Source organism: Cydia strobilella, chromosome 4 (assembly GCF_947568885.1).
Source record: "Cydia strobilella chromosome 4, ilCydStro3.1, whole genome shotgun sequence".
NCBI lineage: Eukaryota > Metazoa > Arthropoda > Insecta > Lepidoptera > Tortricidae > Cydia > Cydia strobilella.
In genome coordinates this window covers 3,418,682-3,439,854 of record NC_086044.1, presented here as the reverse complement: position 1 = coordinate 3,439,854, position 21,173 = coordinate 3,418,682, and the positions used below count along the sequence as shown (strand labels likewise).

Sequence of the window (21,173 nt, the reverse complement as noted above, 5' to 3'; positions counted from 1 at the left end):
TACAGCTCATTTTTATGCGGTCGATAGCGGCGGCGACTCGGCCGAGACTGCGGTCGCAGATAACCTCGCTTTATCACCGGCTAATGTTTAACTTAACCCGTCCAACGCGCGGTAGTCAGTTACATTTTATTGACACAAATATGGCTTAGCTTATTTTCACTAAGACTGTTTATTACACCGGCGAAATTGTGCAACGTTGAAGCGGAAGGTTTATTATATGTAGTAGTTAGTAATGTGTCGATTGAAATTTATGTTTTTTGTGTATTCTTATTTTCATATGTTTATTTTATTATTTTATTAGCGACCCGCTCCGGCTCCGCACGGGTAGTTCATCTAATTTACACAAAACCTGTACAAATTATACATATAAACCTTCCTTTTGCATCACTCTATCTATTAAGAAAAACCGCATCAAATCTGTTGCGTAGTTTTAAAGATCTAAGCATACATAGGGACAGACGGACAGACAGCGGAAAGCGACTTTGTTTTATACTATGTAGTGATATTTTACGTCAAAATGGTTACTACAAAAAACGCAGTCAGCTTCATAACCAGCCGGGCTAGCACATGATTGGCGCGAGAGTATCTCGCCGCGACATAGACTACCCATCCCCCTTTAATTCATACAGTTAGTAGAAGACGGGTAGTCTCGCGGCGAGATACTGTCGCATCAATCATGTGCTCGGCCTACTGGGAGGCATTTTAACTTTCAAATTACCTATTTACCTTGTTTGATGTAAATTTTAGAAACTTATCCAATAAGCGGCAGCCCACTGCCATACACCTTCCCGGGCGGTGCGCCGGCCAAATATACCTAAACTGCGCAGTGACACCCCCCTGACGCGACGTTTGATGGCCCGCGCCTAATCTATGTAACACCACGTAACACTTTAAAACCAATACCTTTGAAGTCCGCTGTATGACTAATTAAGTAACGTGCGTGATCAAAATGAGCAGATACGCGGAAAGTTTAAAAATACCTATCGAGAGTGAATATCTTTTAGGTAGGTAAGCGTGATCCATCCTAGACTGCATCGGCACTTACCATCAGGTGATATTGCGGTCAAATGCTTGCTTTTTTGTAATAAAAAAGAAATTCATGGTAATACTATGTTTGACTAAATCTAAAATAAAAATACGTTTCAGTAATTACTGCGTGTATTTGAAGGTTCGTTTCCAATTATAGCAATAAAACTGTTACAAGGGGTCGAGTTGAAATAAAATTGTGAATTCTATGCCAGCTTGCCAGCTAGGATAATCTTAGATTTCCTTTCGATACGAATTTTGGTTCAAAGAGGTACGTGTAATGCCGGATATTTTTCTAGGTCTGCTTACTGTATTTAGAAAAATGTAGAAAAAAAGAACTGAATTTCTCTGTGCTCACGCCATTTTTGTAAAACGTGAAAATGTGACAATAATTTTCACTACAGTGACAAGCTACATACTTACTTGTACAGTCGGTGCCCGGGTGCCCTAACATATGTATCCACTTCTCAAAACAGCTAGTATGGCGTACGTGGGTACTTTAGTTGGAGCACTTACTGTACTACTAGCAGTTGTACAGTGAATCAATTATGATCGCTTTTATTACGTGATAATGGCAAGACAAATCGGTCTTCTTTTTTTACACCACTGGACAAATTATACCCTTTTTGATAGAAACCTGTTTAAGTAATTTTCGGGAATTTTCTACCGTTTGCAAGACCTTAATCGTATTTACCGAAGTGTTCTACTTAGCGTTGCTTGTATGTTCTGGCGCTGGGCCAATGCTGCGTTTTTGCCGCGGTATCGCGAGGGCTATTATTACATGCACTTCGTGTTCGTACGTAGCGTGTGACGTGCGGTAGATAAGGCGCGCGCCCATGGCCGTGTGTGCCGTGTATGGTTTTATTTATACACGCCCCTTTTATTGATTTCATTTATAATTTTCAAAGAAAACCGAGTTAAAAGTTTTTATGTTGGTAGGTGTTTTGCAAAGTAGGAAAAAAACAACGCCATGTTTGAATAAAAATCTTAAACCACCTCACCCCTATTGCTTTTGAATAATAGTGTGTATCTGATTACACAATGGTTTGAAATTATTGTGCAATAATTAATAAAAATAATTTAACTCTATTCTCTACAAAAAAAGATCAATATTAGGTATATCTATAATATTTAAACTGTTATCAAAATACATTATTGTATTGTTAAAGCTCACATTTCGCCTTTACTTTATTTATTATTATGACATTATTTTAATAATTTCGGTTTTTTTTTATTTAAATAAAATTTGATAGTAATGTAAAGTTGGCCTCTCGCGCCGTTACACGGTTAAATAAACAATCGAAGACAGGGCGCTATCGCATTTTCCGCGGAGGCTGCCAGTGCCGGCTGCGCGCGCGCCTCGAGAACATGTCCCTCGCGCCACCGCCATGTACATAGAGCCCGCCGCGTTCCGCGCCCCCAGCGCCGAATCCCTCGCCTCCACCCCCCCAGTATGGACACAGTGCTTACCCTCCCCCTTATTCGCAGGGAAGAAAGCGCCGCTCAAAACCTTCGAGGAGGTCCAACCTCTATTACAACAATCGAGGAAACGTGAACTCAAGCTCGTCATCAGAGAGAACTCCTGGCCGATTAACAGCCCGGTCCGGGCGTTGCTGTGGCCGGCGTTGTGCCGGCAGCATCAGCATGGGAAATCCATGCTCGACGGCTTCTACTGGGACATGGTCACTCAGGTCAGTGCTCTTTGCTTTATCGTGCTCAAGGCCATGTGTATTTACTCTGATAAGAAATCAACCTTGCTTGATGTGATGATTTTCATTCATCGTCGTCAATGTTTTAAAGTGTATATAAACATATGCGTTACGTTTCTATTAGACAGCTGTGTATTCGAGTCACGTGACGCTATTTGTCCGAATTAAATACGAGCAGTCCATTGGCGCGCACGTGTTTCGCAAGTATTTAGTAACACATATACAGAAACTTGTAGCAATCTTTATTGATTGATATGAACTGTTGTCGGTGAATCTAATAAGTACTGCCTTTTCGTCAGAAACGCATCTGATAAGGAAGATAAGAATCATGTTTACAGTAAAAATCGTGAAGGCGGTGTAAAATATGTACTTACTTTTTTTAACCTTACTTGTAAAATACCAGTTCTACTATTTAAAGAAAACTATGTTTATTTATGTTTGAAGTGAGATTCTGCTCGTCAAAAACATCATTGTTTCAAATGTTATGGTAATTAAGGTTTTTACAAGTCGTGACAAACAATAAAATTATGCCGATACGTCGCCTAACAGCGTTGTATCTGCTCATACATTTAATTTATTTAGTCAATTGTTATACCGTTTCATTTAATAACAAAAATAGGTTATGTTTACTCGTAAATAATGATTGCCTCATTTTGTACTAACTCAACCTACTGTTAATACAAGATACAAATTCTACTGTCTACCTATTCTACCTAATCCGTTGCGTTACGTTCATGAATCACGACATACCTACAACCTGATGGCAGACGGATGGACAGCGGAGGCTTATACTATACGCAAACCAAAATGACAATAGAGATCATATTATATAGGTACCATCGACACGAGTACACAACCCCGGCCGCCAGTTTGGTTTGCGGATATTATAATATTAGTATTCCAGTTAGCATCCTTGGGGTATGAAACTTAAAAATGTGACTATCATTCCTATCAGATTAAATTTTTTCGATTACATGTCAATTACATCATCTTCAATTCTTCATCCCTTTTTATGTTTTTTATTTTATTCGAGTCCAGTTCCCTGTTCCCGTGAAAGTTACGTGCGGCTGGATTCGTAGGGGTGAGGGGCTGTAAGCTTATTTTTTATATATAACAAGTGTTTGGTGTGATCCAATAATGTTTGTATGATGATGAATTGATGATAAATGTAAAATTTACTACAGAAAATATACTTACGAGACAATTTGCCGTTGAACTGAATCAGGTTTAAAAAGTTGCCTAACCAAAATGTGGTCATCTTGTAGGTAAAATTGGCCAGTATTACGTCGCGCGCGCAGGGGCGTGGCTTGTCATTCAGCGAGCCCCTGCTTGCGACATCAACGCGCAGTGCTTACGCGCACGTGCGTTTTGGCGTAGATTAAGACTGATTAATACAGTTTCTGAACTATTAGTACCATAGCTAGTAATTATATACTCATGGACAAATTTAGAGCAACGCAAAAAAAAGGTTTAATTACTGGATTACCTAAAGTAATTTCAAAATTATAGTTCGTTTTTTTAGCATTAGAAAGAAGGTAAGGGATCTTGACGTGTCTTTTTATTAAAAATCACTTTTGAAAAATAAGTCACAGCAAATATGTTACAATTTATATCATATACTAGTATAGGTACGAACATTATCATTTTTGCTTTCATAAGTAATATAAACAATTTTTTAAAAGCGTTTTTCAATATTTTTCAATAAAAAGACACGCCAAGATTGTTTACCTTTTTTCTAATGCAACAAAAACGAACTATAGTAATTAAACTTTTTTTTTCGTACCTTTAAATATGTCCATGAGAGTACAAGCTTTTTTTAGATTGGAATTAGGTCGATCTGTGATGGTCTTGTTTGTTGATTTGTGATTTATTTTTGATTGATGATTTATTTTTATCGCTTAAAATGCATATTGACCCGTAAAAGTGCCCTTGAGGCCTATTTGTTAAATAAATGTTTGAGTTTGTGAGAAATGTTACTTATTGATGACCGGACATCGTAAATTTTGCAGCAATTTTGTTGCGTTAAAGTGGTACATGTACAATAATTATTCATGCAACTCCAGTTGAAATGATTAATTTTATTAGAGCTAATAAAATAACATTGAGGTCCATATTCATCATTCTTAATTTCTCTGAAAAATGTTTTCATTGTCAGAATTGAACTGCGCTGCTCCGAAATTCCTATGACTGAAATAAATGTTTTTTTTTCAAATATTTAGTTTCGTTTGTGTTTGTGTATATACGAATAATATATATTTTTATGCTATTCTATTCGTATGTCACCGGCATTTTAGTCAAAAACTGTAAGGTATCGGAATAAATACGAGTGTTAATAATAGTTCCAACTTCCAACGTAGAACTTAGACTATGGGTGTCTATGTTAAGCCGCTAATCAGCGAACACCAACAAACTCTCGTAGGCAACTACATAACATCAAAACTTTTAATCTTAATTGACCCTCAGTGGACCTTATGTGTTTGGAATAAGGTATACGAATTGATAGTTAATAATGGTACATACAACGGTATCACGGTATTAGTAATTAGGCAGCCATTGTTGCCACTAATTGAGATGCTCCTATTGTCCGCGAGCACGAGAATCGAGGACTGATACGCCGTCTAAATAACCTGTACTAACGGTCTAAACGTGTTTTTATATCATAGACACTAAAATTACAGTTATATTGGTCATTTGTTAGTACTAAAATAACCGTTGGATTTGGTAGATTAGGAAGTAAATTGATTATTCGAACTGTTATTTTAGTATCTGGCATATAAAAATAGGGTTTATTATAGGGGGAGATCAGTTAGTAAAAAATTCTAACCTCTACTGTTTTTGGATCCAGTCGGGCGGAATAGGGGAATATATATGTCGACATTTCTCTACAATTGTTAACTTTACAGAAAGCTTTTTACATTTTATACTTCTTTTACCGGCTTTACCGCATTATTTGCCTTATCATTTAAAGAGATCTTTTACATAAAACAATTTTTTTCTTGCCGTAACTAGTTCAGTTTGATAATATAGGTACTACATGTTTAGCATAATAATAAAATAAATAAATAAATATTATAGGGACATTCTTACACAAATTGACTAAGTCCCACGGTAAGATCAAGAAGGCTTGTGTTGTGGGTACTCAGACAACGATATATATAATACTTATACAAATACTTAAATACATAGAAAACATCCATGACTCAGGAACAAATATCTGTGCTTATCACACAAATAAATGCCCTTACCGGGATTCGAACCCAGGACCATCGGCTTCACAGGCAGGGTCACTACCCACTAGGCCAGACCGGTCTCCAAAATTATTATCTTCTTCAATGTCTTAAACTAAAAAACAAACGGTTCATAAACTAAATGACAATGTCTTACATGTCACGTTTGACGTCACATATGTATTCTTTTCATAAATTCAGAATCGCATGGAATTATTCAAAGTGATCGTTTCTCACATTCTTATTGTTGAGTAATTGCTCATGGTAATTTTTATAAAGTTGAATGTAAACAAAGCAATAAAGTATAGTCTTATGTTACTGCGTAAAACAAAACAATAGGTGGTAGGATTGACTGGTTGAAATGTATCTGAAAAAAGCGACATTTCGGTCATATTCACTATGTTATTCGGTTTGCGAGTGAATAAGTGTTAGAGCCGTAACTGTCGACTAGTCGCCGGCGACTCGGTCTCTCGGCGACCAAAACATAGGCAACTAGGGCCAGCAGATCAAGCCCAGCGCAAGCATCACTAAAACATGTTGTGTTCTTCACAACTGTGTTCGAGAGAGACATGGATACAAATTTGTCGTCTCGAAAGCTCGCACTGTGAACGCTTCCATTTGACCCCTTCTTAGTGGTCATAGGCGACCAGCAGTCACTTGTGCGTCGCCACTACGCAGCGAGTCGCCAAGTAGTCCGGGCGACCGGCGACTAAAAAGTGACCAGTCGACAGTGCGTAACGGCTCTTAGTGTAATGTGGTTTTGTCACAAATCCTGTGGTCAAATCTTGCTCGCTCGCAAAACTTAACTTATCATATTTTAGCCGTGTTCAAATATAAATCTAATTACAATGATTTTAGGGACATTAGGGTAATAACATAACATGCAACAGGGCTCTTCGTTTTAAAACCAATTTGGGTATAATAGTAAGATGTGTTCGTTAGGTTAGGATTAACATTTTTATTTATTTATTTATTTCAAATTACAAGTTGCACCATACAGCTATTGCCAAAGCGGCACAAAGAGGAATAAATATATTTACAATTTTAACACTTTATAATTACTAATTAATTAATTAAGATAAAGTACTTCCAAGCATCTCGTTCTAATACTACATATGTGTATGGAGAGTTTGATTGTTTTCTGTACAAAAACTGCTGTTGCGATGTTTAACATTAATTATTTTGTCAAATGTAGTCAATGCGACCCACCCTAATGTAGGTACCTTAAATTTGCTAAAAAAGAATTTATGTTTTTGATATAGATCCTCCCTGGTGTGTGCTCTATATGTTTATTCTAAATCGGTTCCTTAATTTTAGTTCTCAAACTCCATTATAAAATTTATAGATCAACCCCCGAAATTGTATTCGCCAAAGACTAATTAAATGTTTATTTTACAGTCGCAATTCGCAGATGTGTAACGCACCAGCTGCAGTTTTAAAATGTATAAAATTATGTGTGCAATTGACTAAATGACTGGCATTGATTTTACGACACTTTTATGAATGAAAATGTAGCGTAATGCTTATGCTTGTGTGTTGATGCGGCAGCTTTTAGAAGTACTTTTAATGTCTTATTCTTTTTTGTAACTTTAGGAGCCTATTTGACCGATTTGACAATTGACTCCTGCCTGACACTGACAACATCTGGTATATTTCTGGGTAGCTGATCAACGACGGTACATAATTGTTGGATCAGTAGTGTACCTCTGTGCTGAATTGTTAATGTAAGGCGACGATATCAGGTGGTGAAGTAGGGAGCAGAGCTAAAATAGCACGCGCTAGGCGAACTATGAGTCGTGTTACGTCGAATCAAGTACAAATTTTTGAACGTATTTGAAACGTCTTCAGCAGTGTCGGTTTCTTTGGCTTATTTGTCCCCATTTACTTATAGGTTTATGACATATGTGATGTGTTGACATTTGACAGCTTGAGGTAGAAATGCAGCTCTTATCGCTGTCGAAACAGTGAAGAATTGGGAGATCTGAGACCACTACCTAAAAATTAATCCTAGTAAATCAAGTAAATATTGGACCTCCCTCAACATTAGAACACTCTCTGAAACTATTTTATTCCAGAACGTTTCGATTAATTGCGTATGTTACTAGATTAAAGCTTCTTCACCTATTATCACAAATGTGTGTATTGAATTAGGTTCGGTAGTGCCAAAATGGACTATTTATAGTCAGTTTCCGACTGTCAAAAGTTCTCAAACCGTTCCATGGTCATTGGTCACTTTATTAACACATATCATTAGTATTTATTACGTATTTATTAGTGTAAAGAAAACGAACTATAGACAACTATGACGTATTTCTAAGTACCTACTTTAGCTTATCTTTATCATTTATACCTTCCTGTTTTTTATGATAGTGCACCGTATTATTTCGGCGTGCGTATTGGCACCGAGTCAACTGGGGCCTCGCTCACCTTGGCGCGCGCTAGCGACAATATGTTTGGATTTATTTGTAACTAGTGCACCTATGATCTTTATAATGCACCGTAATAGGTACAAGTACTACAAGTAGGGTTTAGCAGTTGAACCACAAACAAGTCTTAGTGCCAGCTGCACCATCCGCACTTGAGACTGATTAACGTCACCCGGCGCGCCGCGGCGGTTAACTATAAAACTTTCCATGCAATAAAATTTCGCGAACTCTTTAACGATGACAAACCGTTTGGTGCAACTGACCCTTAGACTTTTCAAAAAGGATTCTAGTGTCGAGGTGTTTTAAGGGTTGGCAACGTGAAACGTGTATGTAACACCCCTGGAGTTACAAGACACCTTACCATCAGGCGAGCCGAAAGGATGTTTGCCAACGACGTGATATGCCTACTTATAAAAAAACTACTGGAGCAAGAAATGCTTAAGAGAGCTATGGAATTGAAAATAAACTATTATTAAGCATCAGTGCACAATCTCACGAGAGAACTTACGCCCACATTTAAATCTCATAGACGCAATGCAGATGTACACAAGCAGAGCGTAGGTGCTGTGGATGGGCGCAATTTTAGATAATATGGTATATTTTGTACTGATATTGATTAAATGAAGCTGATATTATAAATGATATAAATATTGAGCTCAGATAATCATACAAAAAAATCTCTACCCACATATGTATAAGTCGAATCGTTTAGGTTGCCAACTAACTCTCGTCCTTGCCTCGGGCGTGTAAGACTTTATAGAGCAATTGGAAAAAAGAATGACTACTACAAAAAAGGTCGGTTGCACGTTTATATCGTTTGGCATAAGGCTTTCTCTAGAAGTAGGGCACTAAAAACGTACATTTCATTATTTCTTGGGTCGTACCCAATTTTCTACAAAATTCTGCACGCAATTTTCTGTCCCCTCATATCTTTGAGTACTCAATGATGCTTTAAATTTTAACAGAAATTACGTGTGCTTCCGCTCCCAGTCGCGAAAGTTCCCAAAAATGTATCCCATTTTCCTTATCGCAGTCATCCGGATTTCCGACTCGAGCGACCGAATTCCTGTTCACCTCGATTCTGATTCACAACTTACTGAATTGCCACCACCAGATGTATGATTCCCTATTACATATAATTCCGACGGAGATCGAGCTCGTGACTTACAATGGTAGGAAAGTATGATCATGGGAAGCAATGCTTAATATAATAGGTTGTTGGAACCGAGATGACATTGGGGATACCATACACTCATACAATAATAAACTGTCCATCAGGAGTGATTTCATCTGTTTATTCGTTGTGCTCATTAAGAAATGCGTTCTTGTGTTATGACAGTGTGCAGTTTTGAAAGCTTTTATCATTGCTTAATGATTAATGCTGTGATATTTTGGTTCTTTTAATTTATTTTAGGTTTTCATTCAGCGAATGTGTAATGCCTGTGATGATTTTTTTGTTTATACTCAAGGTAGAAATGAGCAGATTTACTAGGAAATTAATGATGAGGTGTATAAATTGTTTTGAAATAGTACTCATTTCGAATATGATTTAACATGTAATTTGAGTTTTGTTTTACATAAGATTGCGAGAAAACGTCGGAGTTGTCACAATAAACTATCCTTTTGGATGGCTTTGTTTTCATACATAGTTTGATCAACATAGCGTCAGAACAACGTTGATTTCGGTGAATGTGTTGTCAGTCGATTCGATTTTATGACGCCGCTGACATTAGGCTGCATTTTAACAGACTTTGCAAGAGTAGTTTTGTAGTCGGGTTGTTTTTCAAACGCTTTGCTTGTTCTATACATGAACTTTCGTGCCGTGAGAAAATTGCGATGGAGTGTCATGTCTGTCACGTCACCAGTGTCAGCTGCGCGCGCATGGTGCAGTGCCAACGACTCATGCGCCTTGACCCCGAGCACGGCTTTCCAAACGGTCCGTTCGAAATGACGTACATAAGGACGTAACTCCATCTCCCGGTGGCAGGAAAGCAAATGAGTATAATTGAATGTTTTTCTCACGCATGCGTCTTGCTTCTTGTGAATCATTACATTTCCTATGTGAGGGACTCGGCAGGACGGGTTCAGCCTAGGGACAGTGAAAAATGTAAACAATGTTTTCTGTCAATAAATATTTTTGTATTTGGTATAATTTGTATTTGTATCATAATGACATTAATCTGCGATCCCATTGCAATATGAATGTGCAAGATGCGCGGAGATTGATATTGTTTTGTTATCGTATTTTTGAAATTTGAATTCGCCCGAATAGTATAAGTAGATTTAACCGGCATTTTCGGAAATTTTGTTGAAGGGAAGATTCGTTCGGTTCACATGCCTACTTATCAAAATGATATCCTATTTTTTTTTCAATTTTGGAAATAAGTGTGGCAGGTTGATGTGTTCTAACCTACCCATGTTTGGTCGATGTGTAAACTCTTTTGTTTCTCTTCGTCTATCTAACCTACCTTTAGAAGTTTACCTTTTACACTACAAAACTATGTAATCTCATACTCCCTTCGTCCCTTCTTAAAACAAATTTACCTTTCCAAGTAAATATGTGCTTTCTACAGGGCTGACGAGGGCAGATACGGCGAAAGAGAAATTTAGGCTTGAAATGTGGTAAATTGCCTCGGCCGGCAATATTTATTCATGTAAACTACGACCTTTAAATTGCTCGATTCAACTGACAATTTGGTCTAGGATTTCTTGTACTCGCTTTCACTAGTGTTAGTATCTACTCTTGTATGCTAGATTAGTATGTACAAATTTGAAGAACTCTTGAGATTTACGAGACGAGCTTAAAATTAAAATACTTGGTTGATTTTTCTACTCTTGATGCGTGACTCAAAAGGACTTCTTAAATACCCTGACGGACTTCTTAAAAGAGATCTTAAAGACCCTGGATCCCACTCATCACTGTTGAAAAATCTATTTAAATAAAAGCGAGAGTATGAGTAGTATTCATCGTAATTTATTAATAATATATGTATGTGTGAAGTATGTAGTAGTATATTATTTGTATATATTTTAATATTTTTATTTGTGTATTGTATATGTAAGCTTTTCTTCTTGCACCACTTTTAATACATCTCTGTTTAGCCCTATGTTAAAGTTTGATGACCAGAAATTGAATTTATCATACGCGGGAAATCGTCACTTTTCAGACTCGTTTTCAAGGTAATCATATTACCGGTTTCGTTTCTATTCACCTAACACGCGATTATGTACTGAGATGGACAATCTTCATTCTTTATTTATCCGCGCCGTTACAAATGAAACGTTGTATAACGTCACCATTATCTCATTAAACGAAATCGGATTACAGCGTCATCGGCGGCCTTCATTAGAAACATTGCGTTTAATCTACTGGGACTCTGATACGGTATTACGCTGATGGACAAAGTAACAAGCGGACATTGGAACTTTACTTTAATAATGTCACCCGGGATGATAAATTATCGGACGATATTTTATGTCACCGCTTCGCCATTCTTAGCTTTTCAGGCCTGTTTTTTTAAACGACTCCGCTTACGCTCTTCCGTCAATAGCAATCCATTAAAGGCGTTAGATTACGGATAGGTATGGATAATAATTTCAAGTTCTAACTTTTACTTATATTTGTGTAAATAATTTTGAGATAATGATGATTCAAGCATTCCTCCCATTTCCATTTCCTACGAATCTGAAATGCGCGCCGACTCCGCCCGTTCGGTGGGTATCGTACTTTAGTATTAGGTATTATATTATCAAATAAGTTATTCAAGAAACATTTACCCTATCTTTTAATCTGCAGGGACTTTACAGTATTACGTTAATGGACAAAATAACGTAGAAAATTGAAAATTCCTTTAGACCTCCAATGTCGTCAGACGTCGCAGCGGACTTAGTCGGGATGATGAAGGTTTTTCGGACTATTTGATGTTATATTATAAATATTATAATCATAATAAGTTTTTTCTATGAGTCACCTTATTTGTTATTGGGTTGGGATACTTTATATAGTGGAGAGTGGAGTTAAGTGGAGTCATTAAGACAATAGTGGACGAACGCTTCTACAAACGTAGTCCCATTTTTCCTCCCTGGATATTGACCATGGAAAATATTTCGGTTCGATTTCAGCCAAAAGAGCTGCCGAACCTTTAGACCTGAAACTGTATTTTCTGCATTGTCCGACCGAAGGCATAAAAATCCGGTTTCGTTCTTTCCCACCGTGCTAGCCCTGTGATTATATTTGCAACACTTGCAAACAAGTGTAGGTAATGTAGCGACTACTTTATACAAGCGATTACAATAACTATCTCACTTGGACAATTATTAGCGAATGCAGCTAAACAATATTCTATAGCACCTTTTGTTGTCGGCTCCCAGCCAATTTCATCTATTGTTTCCCGTCATCTGGCAAAATACCAGCTGTACTCGAAGTTTGCGCGTAAATAGCATAAGTGTATATGTGAAAGCATTGCGTAGCAAGTATTCGATATTAGATCCTTTATGGCCCCGTGTTCCACAAAGCTCATAAACCGTTGAAAGGTTCTTTATAGGTTCTTTATAGGCATCTGGGTAAAGAGTATGTCTTCCATTATAATAATATACCTACCTCCTTCTATTAAGCCAGCTTTAAGTTACGTATGGAAATATTGCCCTTCATCTAGAAACCTACTTTTATTAATGATACCGATTTATTTATAGTTCAGATTTAACGGGACATTCCCAGTATTTACAACTGCCCCACATTTACAGCCAGAAACTCTAGGCTACTGAAATAAGGTTCATCGCTAGCGGGAGGTGGTACTGGGAATAAATGCAGACAGGGTTACCAGAGATATATTTCAAAAATCCTGATTAAATTCTTGCTATAAGATTGTATACAGGCGATCAAACTATACACACATTTTTGCAGGGAACTGTTCAGAATATGTACCATTCATTCCCCTTATTACCCCACGACTAAAAATATAAACCTTCATTCATTCATTTATTCCTTAATAAAACATAGTTTCACATGTCAAATACATGCAGGCTGCCAAAGATATGTTCTGTAACTGTAATATTATTCACTTCTTACAATTTTTGACATTTCCGCAACCTCGACAAATAAATGACCAAAAATCTTGACAAGTTTGGAATGTTTTTGACGTCTAGTAACCCTAGGTGTAGAGAGACAATGATTGATATCTGCTCCAGATCGGGTCAGGTGGAATGCAATTGTGACGTGTCGAGCTGTCGAGTCGATGTCGACATCGCTAATGGTGTGTAATAACCGTTATGCATGTGATTTATGAGTAGCTGCCGTTGTGTGACTTTCTTCTCTTATCGTTTTATGTGATGTTGGTAAAGCTATTTCAATAACTTTACTTAGTTGTCTCCACAAGTTTAGCTTTGCAACGCTTTACCGATTGTTTCCCAAAAGACTCAGGGGCCCTCTCTACAATCTGATCCCGTTTGGTGTAGATAATCATGTTCTAAAAATGGTAGCATTTAAAAGTGGTGGGTAAAAGTATGGCTCAATTCAGTTTCAGAACATAAAGGCCAATGATGGTGGTTAAAAGACTAAAAGTTAGTTTAGCACGGAGCACGGTTCAGCAAGAACAAGTCGATGATTTCATTAATTTTCGCTGAACCCGACATTTCGGCAGCGCCGTTCCGTGTACTAAGAGTTTGGTGTATTGGAGATGGAGTGGGAAGCGGTTATCCAAACTGCCCAGGCCTGGAGTCAGTTGAATAATATAATTCGAGGCCTACACCCCTATTAGCTCCATGCATGTTTTTTTATTTTATTTGTGTAATCATAATTTATATCGTTTGAACACCGGAATAAATAAAAATACTGTTGTAAACCTTCACATTATTTTATTTAAAAAAAAAGTTGAAAACTTTTGAGCGGTTGAAACGCTCATAATTTTTGGCGCGAATTCGACAGAGCGTGATGACGTCACACGTTGGACGGTCCAACTGGCGTTTGCTACTAATGACACTTATGTGAACTAATCTGTCGAACGCGTGATGTCACGTGACGTTTCGCTCACTAGTTTCAGGTTATTTGCCATAAAGTAACATGAGCATTACATGGTCGCTTTAGCTTTTCGCGGGCAAATTTTTGTACTTTTTATTATTTTAAGCAATTAAATGATAATTTAATAACGGATATGCATTTGTAACTTGTAACATGATATAACAGTAACAAACACCGGATAAAAAATATTTCGTTTAAATTTAGACTTCATGCACGAGGCTAATAGGGGGGGGGGGGGGGGGGTATCAGGATGAGGAGAAAGAAGAATAACGCGCAATTCTGTATAAATGCGTAACTGCATCACCGGAAGACCTTTACCTTAGAAATGTATATTAATGTGTTTGTACACACAAATTGTAGGTAATGTAGATCGGAATTTACAAATATCCGCACGTGACCCCAGTGCACGCGCCTGAAGGTGAGAAAAGCCGAGTGACGGACTATTTCGGGCGCTGGCCCGCCGCCATCGCCACTTCTATGTACAGTCAAACAATAATACCGTGTCATACTTATATTACCCTATTTAAACTAGGGTCTCTGTGAGCTGTAGACCTCGCGAATCATGTTCATGGCTCCACCATTTTGAAATCTTTCCAAAAACCTGTTCGCAAAATTTCACAAAAATCGAGAAATGCGGCTTGTAGACGAGAACATCCGGACATACGAAAACATTTTAGCCGAAGCTGAAACGAAAACCTTCGCTTTCGCTCGATCAACTAGCGTAAGGATTACATTAGTGTGAAGTTTTTCTCAGCTAAACATACTTTTCTGAAAGAAAATGCAAGGGAAACCGATTCAGTCGTGTATATAAAGAAAGAAGTCGCTGCTGCGTCAACTCTGCATATAGGTTCGATTCGATTCAATAGGGGGCAGAGTTTCGCGTAATTGGGAAAAACGAAATTTCGTTATCTAACATCTCTGTCACTTGCATTTTCGAGCGATAAAGAATTTTACCCTCCCATAGAAAATGGACCAGCCCGACCAGCCAAAATGTATGAAACAGCCAAAATTTGTTTCGCGATTTCGGGGTTGGTCCCATAGTAAAAGTTGCTTAGTATAATCCCAAAATCTCACTGGCAACGGGAATGCACATATTTTTTGGCCACCCTGTATAGCGTGATGTAATGTCACTCATATCATCATAGACGCGTTTGTGGTCAGACCAATCAGTTGACAACTCATCGGTTAAACCACTAAGCTATACGTGTGTAATAAAAGTAAAAAAACAGCATTAGTAAATGATCCAATGATCCATATTAGTAGACGTCAATCTCAATCAAAATAATAAGAAGTTTGAGTTTCACAGTTAAAAAAAAGGGTTTAAAAATTCCTTAAGGGGCCCACTGACTATCAGTCCGCCGGACGATATCGGCCTGTCAGTTGTTCGGAACTGTCAAATTTTTGTTCTAACTGACAGGCCGATATCGTCCGGCGGACTGATAGTCAGTGGGCACCTTTTTGAAAGTGATAGTTTAATGTTCGTTTTGGTAACAAAACTGATGTATGGAGTGAACACTATGCTTACTTATTTCTGTATGGTACTGTAGAAAGGGATTTCCATTTCGAACACCGTTTAGTACACAATTAGATTACGCAACTTTCTGCCGATTTGACGCTCCAAAAGACAATAAACAATAAGTCCTTGGCTCGTCAGCTGGCTGACCGGTTATGACTAACGCCGATCTGCAGGAAGTAAAGGAACCATTTCCTGGCGGGTTTGCACATTCTCCTGACCTTGGCAGTCAATATTTGTGCAGTAATGTTGGCTTTGTGCATTTGTTTGCTGTGTCGTGACCGCTGCGCGGGGCTGTTAGTATGGGATAGTAGGCAATGCATTATTGAACAGTGCTTACAGAAATATTTATAGGTATGTATAGTGTTTGTGTTAAGCATGTAACAAGTTGTTTTATCTTGGTTGTATTTCAGTACCTACATCCCATTTCACTATACATATATTTAATATCATTTAGGCCTATTGGAAAAACTGTGGCTTGCTATCATGACTGAAATGCCAAATTATTAAAATAGATTCTTGCTCGAAGGATTTCGCTAAAGAAAAAAGTTATATAATAGGGTATTTGACTTTATTTAAAATAAATTATTTCACACCATGCATGAAATAAAGCACCAGATCATTATTAGAAAAACATAGATAGCGGTTATTTTTAAACACAAGTTATATTTAATAAATCGGATAGAAATATATAAAGTAGGTGAGTTGACCGTGACGTCATTGTGTAATGTTTCATATAAATACCATAATATCTGGGAGACCGAGCAAAACATATAAAAACTCAAAAATGCGCGTTTTCCCAGACATAAGACCTAGCTAGATCGATTTTTCGCCACCGCAAACCCTCATATAGCAAATTTTGTCAAAATCGTTAGAGCCGTTTCCGAGATCCCCGAAATATATAAATATATATACATAGACAGATATATACAAGAATTGCTCGTTTAAAGGTATAAAATTAGCAAATCGCTTTGACAGTTCTAAAAAGAAACTGATTTGACTAGTAGGAGAATACCCTATTTTAAATATTATGTAAATAATATTGAAAGATGGCTTATTTTAACAAAACAGGCCAATATTGTGTGTATTTCACATTATAAATATAAAGAGTAATTCTTGTAAAAGTACCTCTCTCTATTCAAACTATTTTCACGTCTATTCAAAAATCAGAATAAATAGAATAGAATATAATAAAATTTTATTCGTAAGCACAAACAAACAAGATTACATAATATAAAAGAAAACATATGATAAGGCCTTGCTGGTGGCTTCCAGCGCTGATCTTCCGATTAGACCATCAGGTGAGATGAGAAGAACCACAGAAGATAACAGACAAGAAGAAAAAAGACATAAAATAACAGAGAACAAATAGTTAAATAAGAAAAAGTTACACAGCAAGAAGATACAACATAACGGCAAACTCAGCAAACTTTAATAACCCTTTAAAAAGTTAAGCAACTTAATTAGCACAAGCTTTTCACATGTCAGAACAACTTTTAAACATGACTAGACTTAGACAGTTAACAAGTTGTCAACGACAAGCGAATCATATTTCATATTATATTCATAATAATTCGTATTACATGTCGTTTTCATAATTACATTAAAAATTAAATAAATAAAAAATAACAATTAAAATAAAATTAGCGTTATAAATACAATAATTACATTCAAAATAATAAAAAAATTACAATTAACTTACAATTAGCGTTATCAATATACATGTCAAATAACAAAACAAAACCGCCGGTCCCATTATATGTGACAGTTTTGCGGATTTCGCCAATTTATGCCTGACGCCCACGAGTTTTTGGGCGTTTCGTAGAATCCACGTGGTGAACGAGAGACTTTGTTAGCAGTTTCTAACTTTAACACCTAGTTATTAGTTTTTCCCCGGCACAACATTGTCTTTTTGCTGCTAAACTTTTAACGAGCAGGAATATATCAATTTCGTCATTTCATTAATTAAGTAGTAAAAGTACCGGTAAATGTGTATCGTTATTTATAACCATCGTTATAGTTTTATGTAGATAAATGCATGTTGCAAAATCGAATCATTTGGTCACGACTCGCCTTATAAACAGAGGCATGTTTCGGAAACGTCGCAAGCATTTGGTGTTCAATATTATATTCCTTATTGAACCAGAAATAAGGATCAAGTTAGCCTCCAAGTAGACTACGCTCAATAAAACGAAGGAGCAATTTGCAATTCAAGCGAGAACCACTTTTCAAAAATAAGTCCCCGGAGGCTCCGTGACGAGAGTGCTTCGCTAAAAAAGGATCAAAGTATTTTCCTTTTCCTAAAAATAGTAAGACACGCTCGCGCACATTTTCAGTGATTTATTTTTGGGGATCCCTGACATCTCTTGTCCTAATAAGACAGTGCCTCTGTTAGTTAATCAAGATTGAGAAACTGCTAGAGAATATAATTAGGGTTCCGTACCCAAATGGTAAAAACATGACCCTATTACTAAGACTCCAGTCTGTCCGTTTGTCTGTCACCAGGCTGTATCTCATGAACCGTGATAGTTGGACAGCTGAAATTTTCACAGATCATGTATTTCTGTTGCCGCTATTACAACAAATACTAAAAAGTACGGAACCCTCGGTGGGCGAGTCCGACTCACACTTGTCCGGTTTTTTATAGAGTCGGACCAAGCTAACCCTGCACGGCATTTGCAATGACAAGTGTGGCATGTCATCATTAATGGCAAATTTCTATGAAGGTTTACAATGACACTTCCTCACTTTGTTCTGTTCAAGTCTGTGCAAAGTTAACTTACACGAATTATCTAGACTATATCCATACTATCCATACTAATATTATAAATGCGAAAGTCTGTCTGTCTGTCTGTCTTTCTGTCTCTGTGTTCCCTCTTCACGCTTAAACCGCTGAATCGATTTAGATGAAATTTGGCATAGAGATAGGTTGAGTCCCTGAGAAGGACATAGGATCGTTTTTATCCCGAAAATCATCCCTTAAGAGGGTCAAAAGCGGGGTGGAATTGAGATAATTAATGAATTGCCTGATAATTTGTGTGCATAATATTCTCAAATTGAATGATTGCCATCAGAATTTTTCCAGGCGCTATGCTTACTTTAATTGCTGTTACTTAATGAACTTAATGAAGCATATCGTCGCTAACTCGCTATACTTACTCAACCTCATATCTGCAACAATCATTTGATGGAAATGTCGCTTTTCTTTCATTAGGAATACGGGTGTTTTTGTCATCAAATGAGTGTTGCAGATACGAGGTTGAGTAAGTATAGCGGCGATATGCTCAAATTGAATTATTGCCATTAGACTGCATCTAGGCGCTATTCTTACTCTAGCTGCGGTTACTTAAGTCCACGCAGACGAAGTCGCGGGCAAAAGCTAGTAATAGGCATTATGTTTGTTTTAATATGATGTTTCAATAAAACCTTACAGAAACTATATTAACAGAATAGAATAGAATAGAATACTTTATTCGTAAACACACACACAGACAATAGACATACATTAAAAGAACATGAAAATAAAGTGTCACGAAATGGCCCCATCTCAGCATGCAGGTGTTCCCCTCTGTCGGTAATAGTTGGCCAATGGTTATACACAATGTATGGACTGACGTTTATTTGACGTTCCCCTCCCCCGCAAAAATTGACAAATTACAGACAAGGCGTCGCCGTTGGTTATATCGGATATATAATAAATCCTCCAAGGCTCTACTAGGTCTGCGGTTTCGCTAATCGCGTTTACGCAATCACTATCAATTAAACGCTGCACTAGTTCATTTGAAACGGTACACTCTGCGGCTCACTTATTGCGGTTCGGATCTGATCGCCGATTGTATGGAAACTGGTTAGACGAGTACATGTAACCTTTGGGTTTTTTTATTGATTTATCATAACGATGATTTATAATTTGATTTGTTCCCAATCTTGTTCATAGATGGCAGCACCAGTCTCTTTCGCTACAACGTAAATCTGTAAGGAGTTCGTTTAGGAGGTGCAAGCGCGCACTGCTTGCCCTTAGAGCTGGTCAAAGACGCCTAGTCTTACTAAGATGGCATATAGTCGAGAAATTCGGACGGGCACCGCCGTGGCGGGGTGGCCTAGGGGTTCATGGCGTGAGCCGCGATAGCTAAAGACGCCGGTTCGAAACCGGCCTTCATCACTGGAGGGCTTCGTCACTTTTTCTTTAATATATGACATCTATTACAGTTTTTGATTTATCATAGTTTATCTTAGGATCATACTGCACTAAACTGTATGTGTTCTTGTTACGATCGCTAAATTCTTATTTATTGCACGGGAAGTGTCATAGTTCTCTGTTACCTTATTCAGTCCGTCGATATTAGGAGCTATGGGTATGGATCCTAAGATTATAATAGAGTAACGTTAGCTTAAACGCTAACCTGGCCTATTTGACTCGATTAGAGCTGCACAATGATATGAAATGGTTTTTAAATTGCTCCACTCGAGAATAATGACACCTTTTAGCTGCGTCTTAAGGTCGAGCTGAATTCACGCCACTGAGACGAAACGTGAATAAAACACTCATTGAGAGCCTGTTGTGTCCTACTGCTGGGCAAAGACCTCCTCAGCTTTTTCCATTCCTCCCGATTTTGAGCATAAAAACGCCTAAAAGGTTTAATTTTCCCTGTTATGTAGTTGGAAATTCAGATTGTAAAAACTTTTGCTTAGCTGGGAGTGCTGGGACTATAGAGCACACGGGAAACGTTAAAGTCAGGAGAATATACGTAAATGTATAGGGAGAAAATTACCCCCCATTGTTCTAACTAAAGGCTACACGTGCGGTTCACTCAGCCGCATAACGACTCGAGACAATATTGTCTCATGTGCCAGCCACCAATCTACTGCTGGCTACAGCTTGACGTACATGTAGAACCTAGATCTATATATCTAACATCCTTTGCACTTGAGTTATACGTTGGAGAACGCGCTACGGATGTGATGTTATGCCTTAACGTAATATAATATTGAAGGTCCGAGTCGAAACCGATCAAATAATTTGGAAATGATGAAACAGTTTAGTTAAGGCAGATCTTTATAAACAGAGGCACATGGAAGAACCGACGTATTGAAATATGCTGATAAACAATTGTATATAATTAAGAAACATTTTATAAAAATAGTATGATTAATTTGCCTTTGGGTGATTCTGATCTGATGCCATTTCTTATGTCATCATCATCATCATCATCATGTCAGCCGATAGACGTCCACTGCTGGACATAGGCCTCCCCC

The 21,173-nt window shown here is 37.6% G+C and overlaps 1 protein-coding gene across 9 annotated transcripts in view; it reads left to right on the top strand.

Annotated features, from left to right (window-relative positions):
• LOC134740478 (GTPase-activating protein skywalker) overlaps positions 1-21,173 on the top strand; it is a 110,856-nt gene that overhangs the window by 25,000 nt on the left and 64,683 nt on the right. For all 9 annotated transcript variants that reach the window (XM_063672959.1, XM_063672963.1, XM_063672962.1 and 6 more), the window contains exon 3: positions 2,515-2,717. In XM_063672959.1, the coding sequence (XP_063529029.1) occupies positions 2,515-2,717 (203 nt within the window). The remainder of the gene's footprint in view (positions 1-2,514; positions 2,718-21,173) is intronic.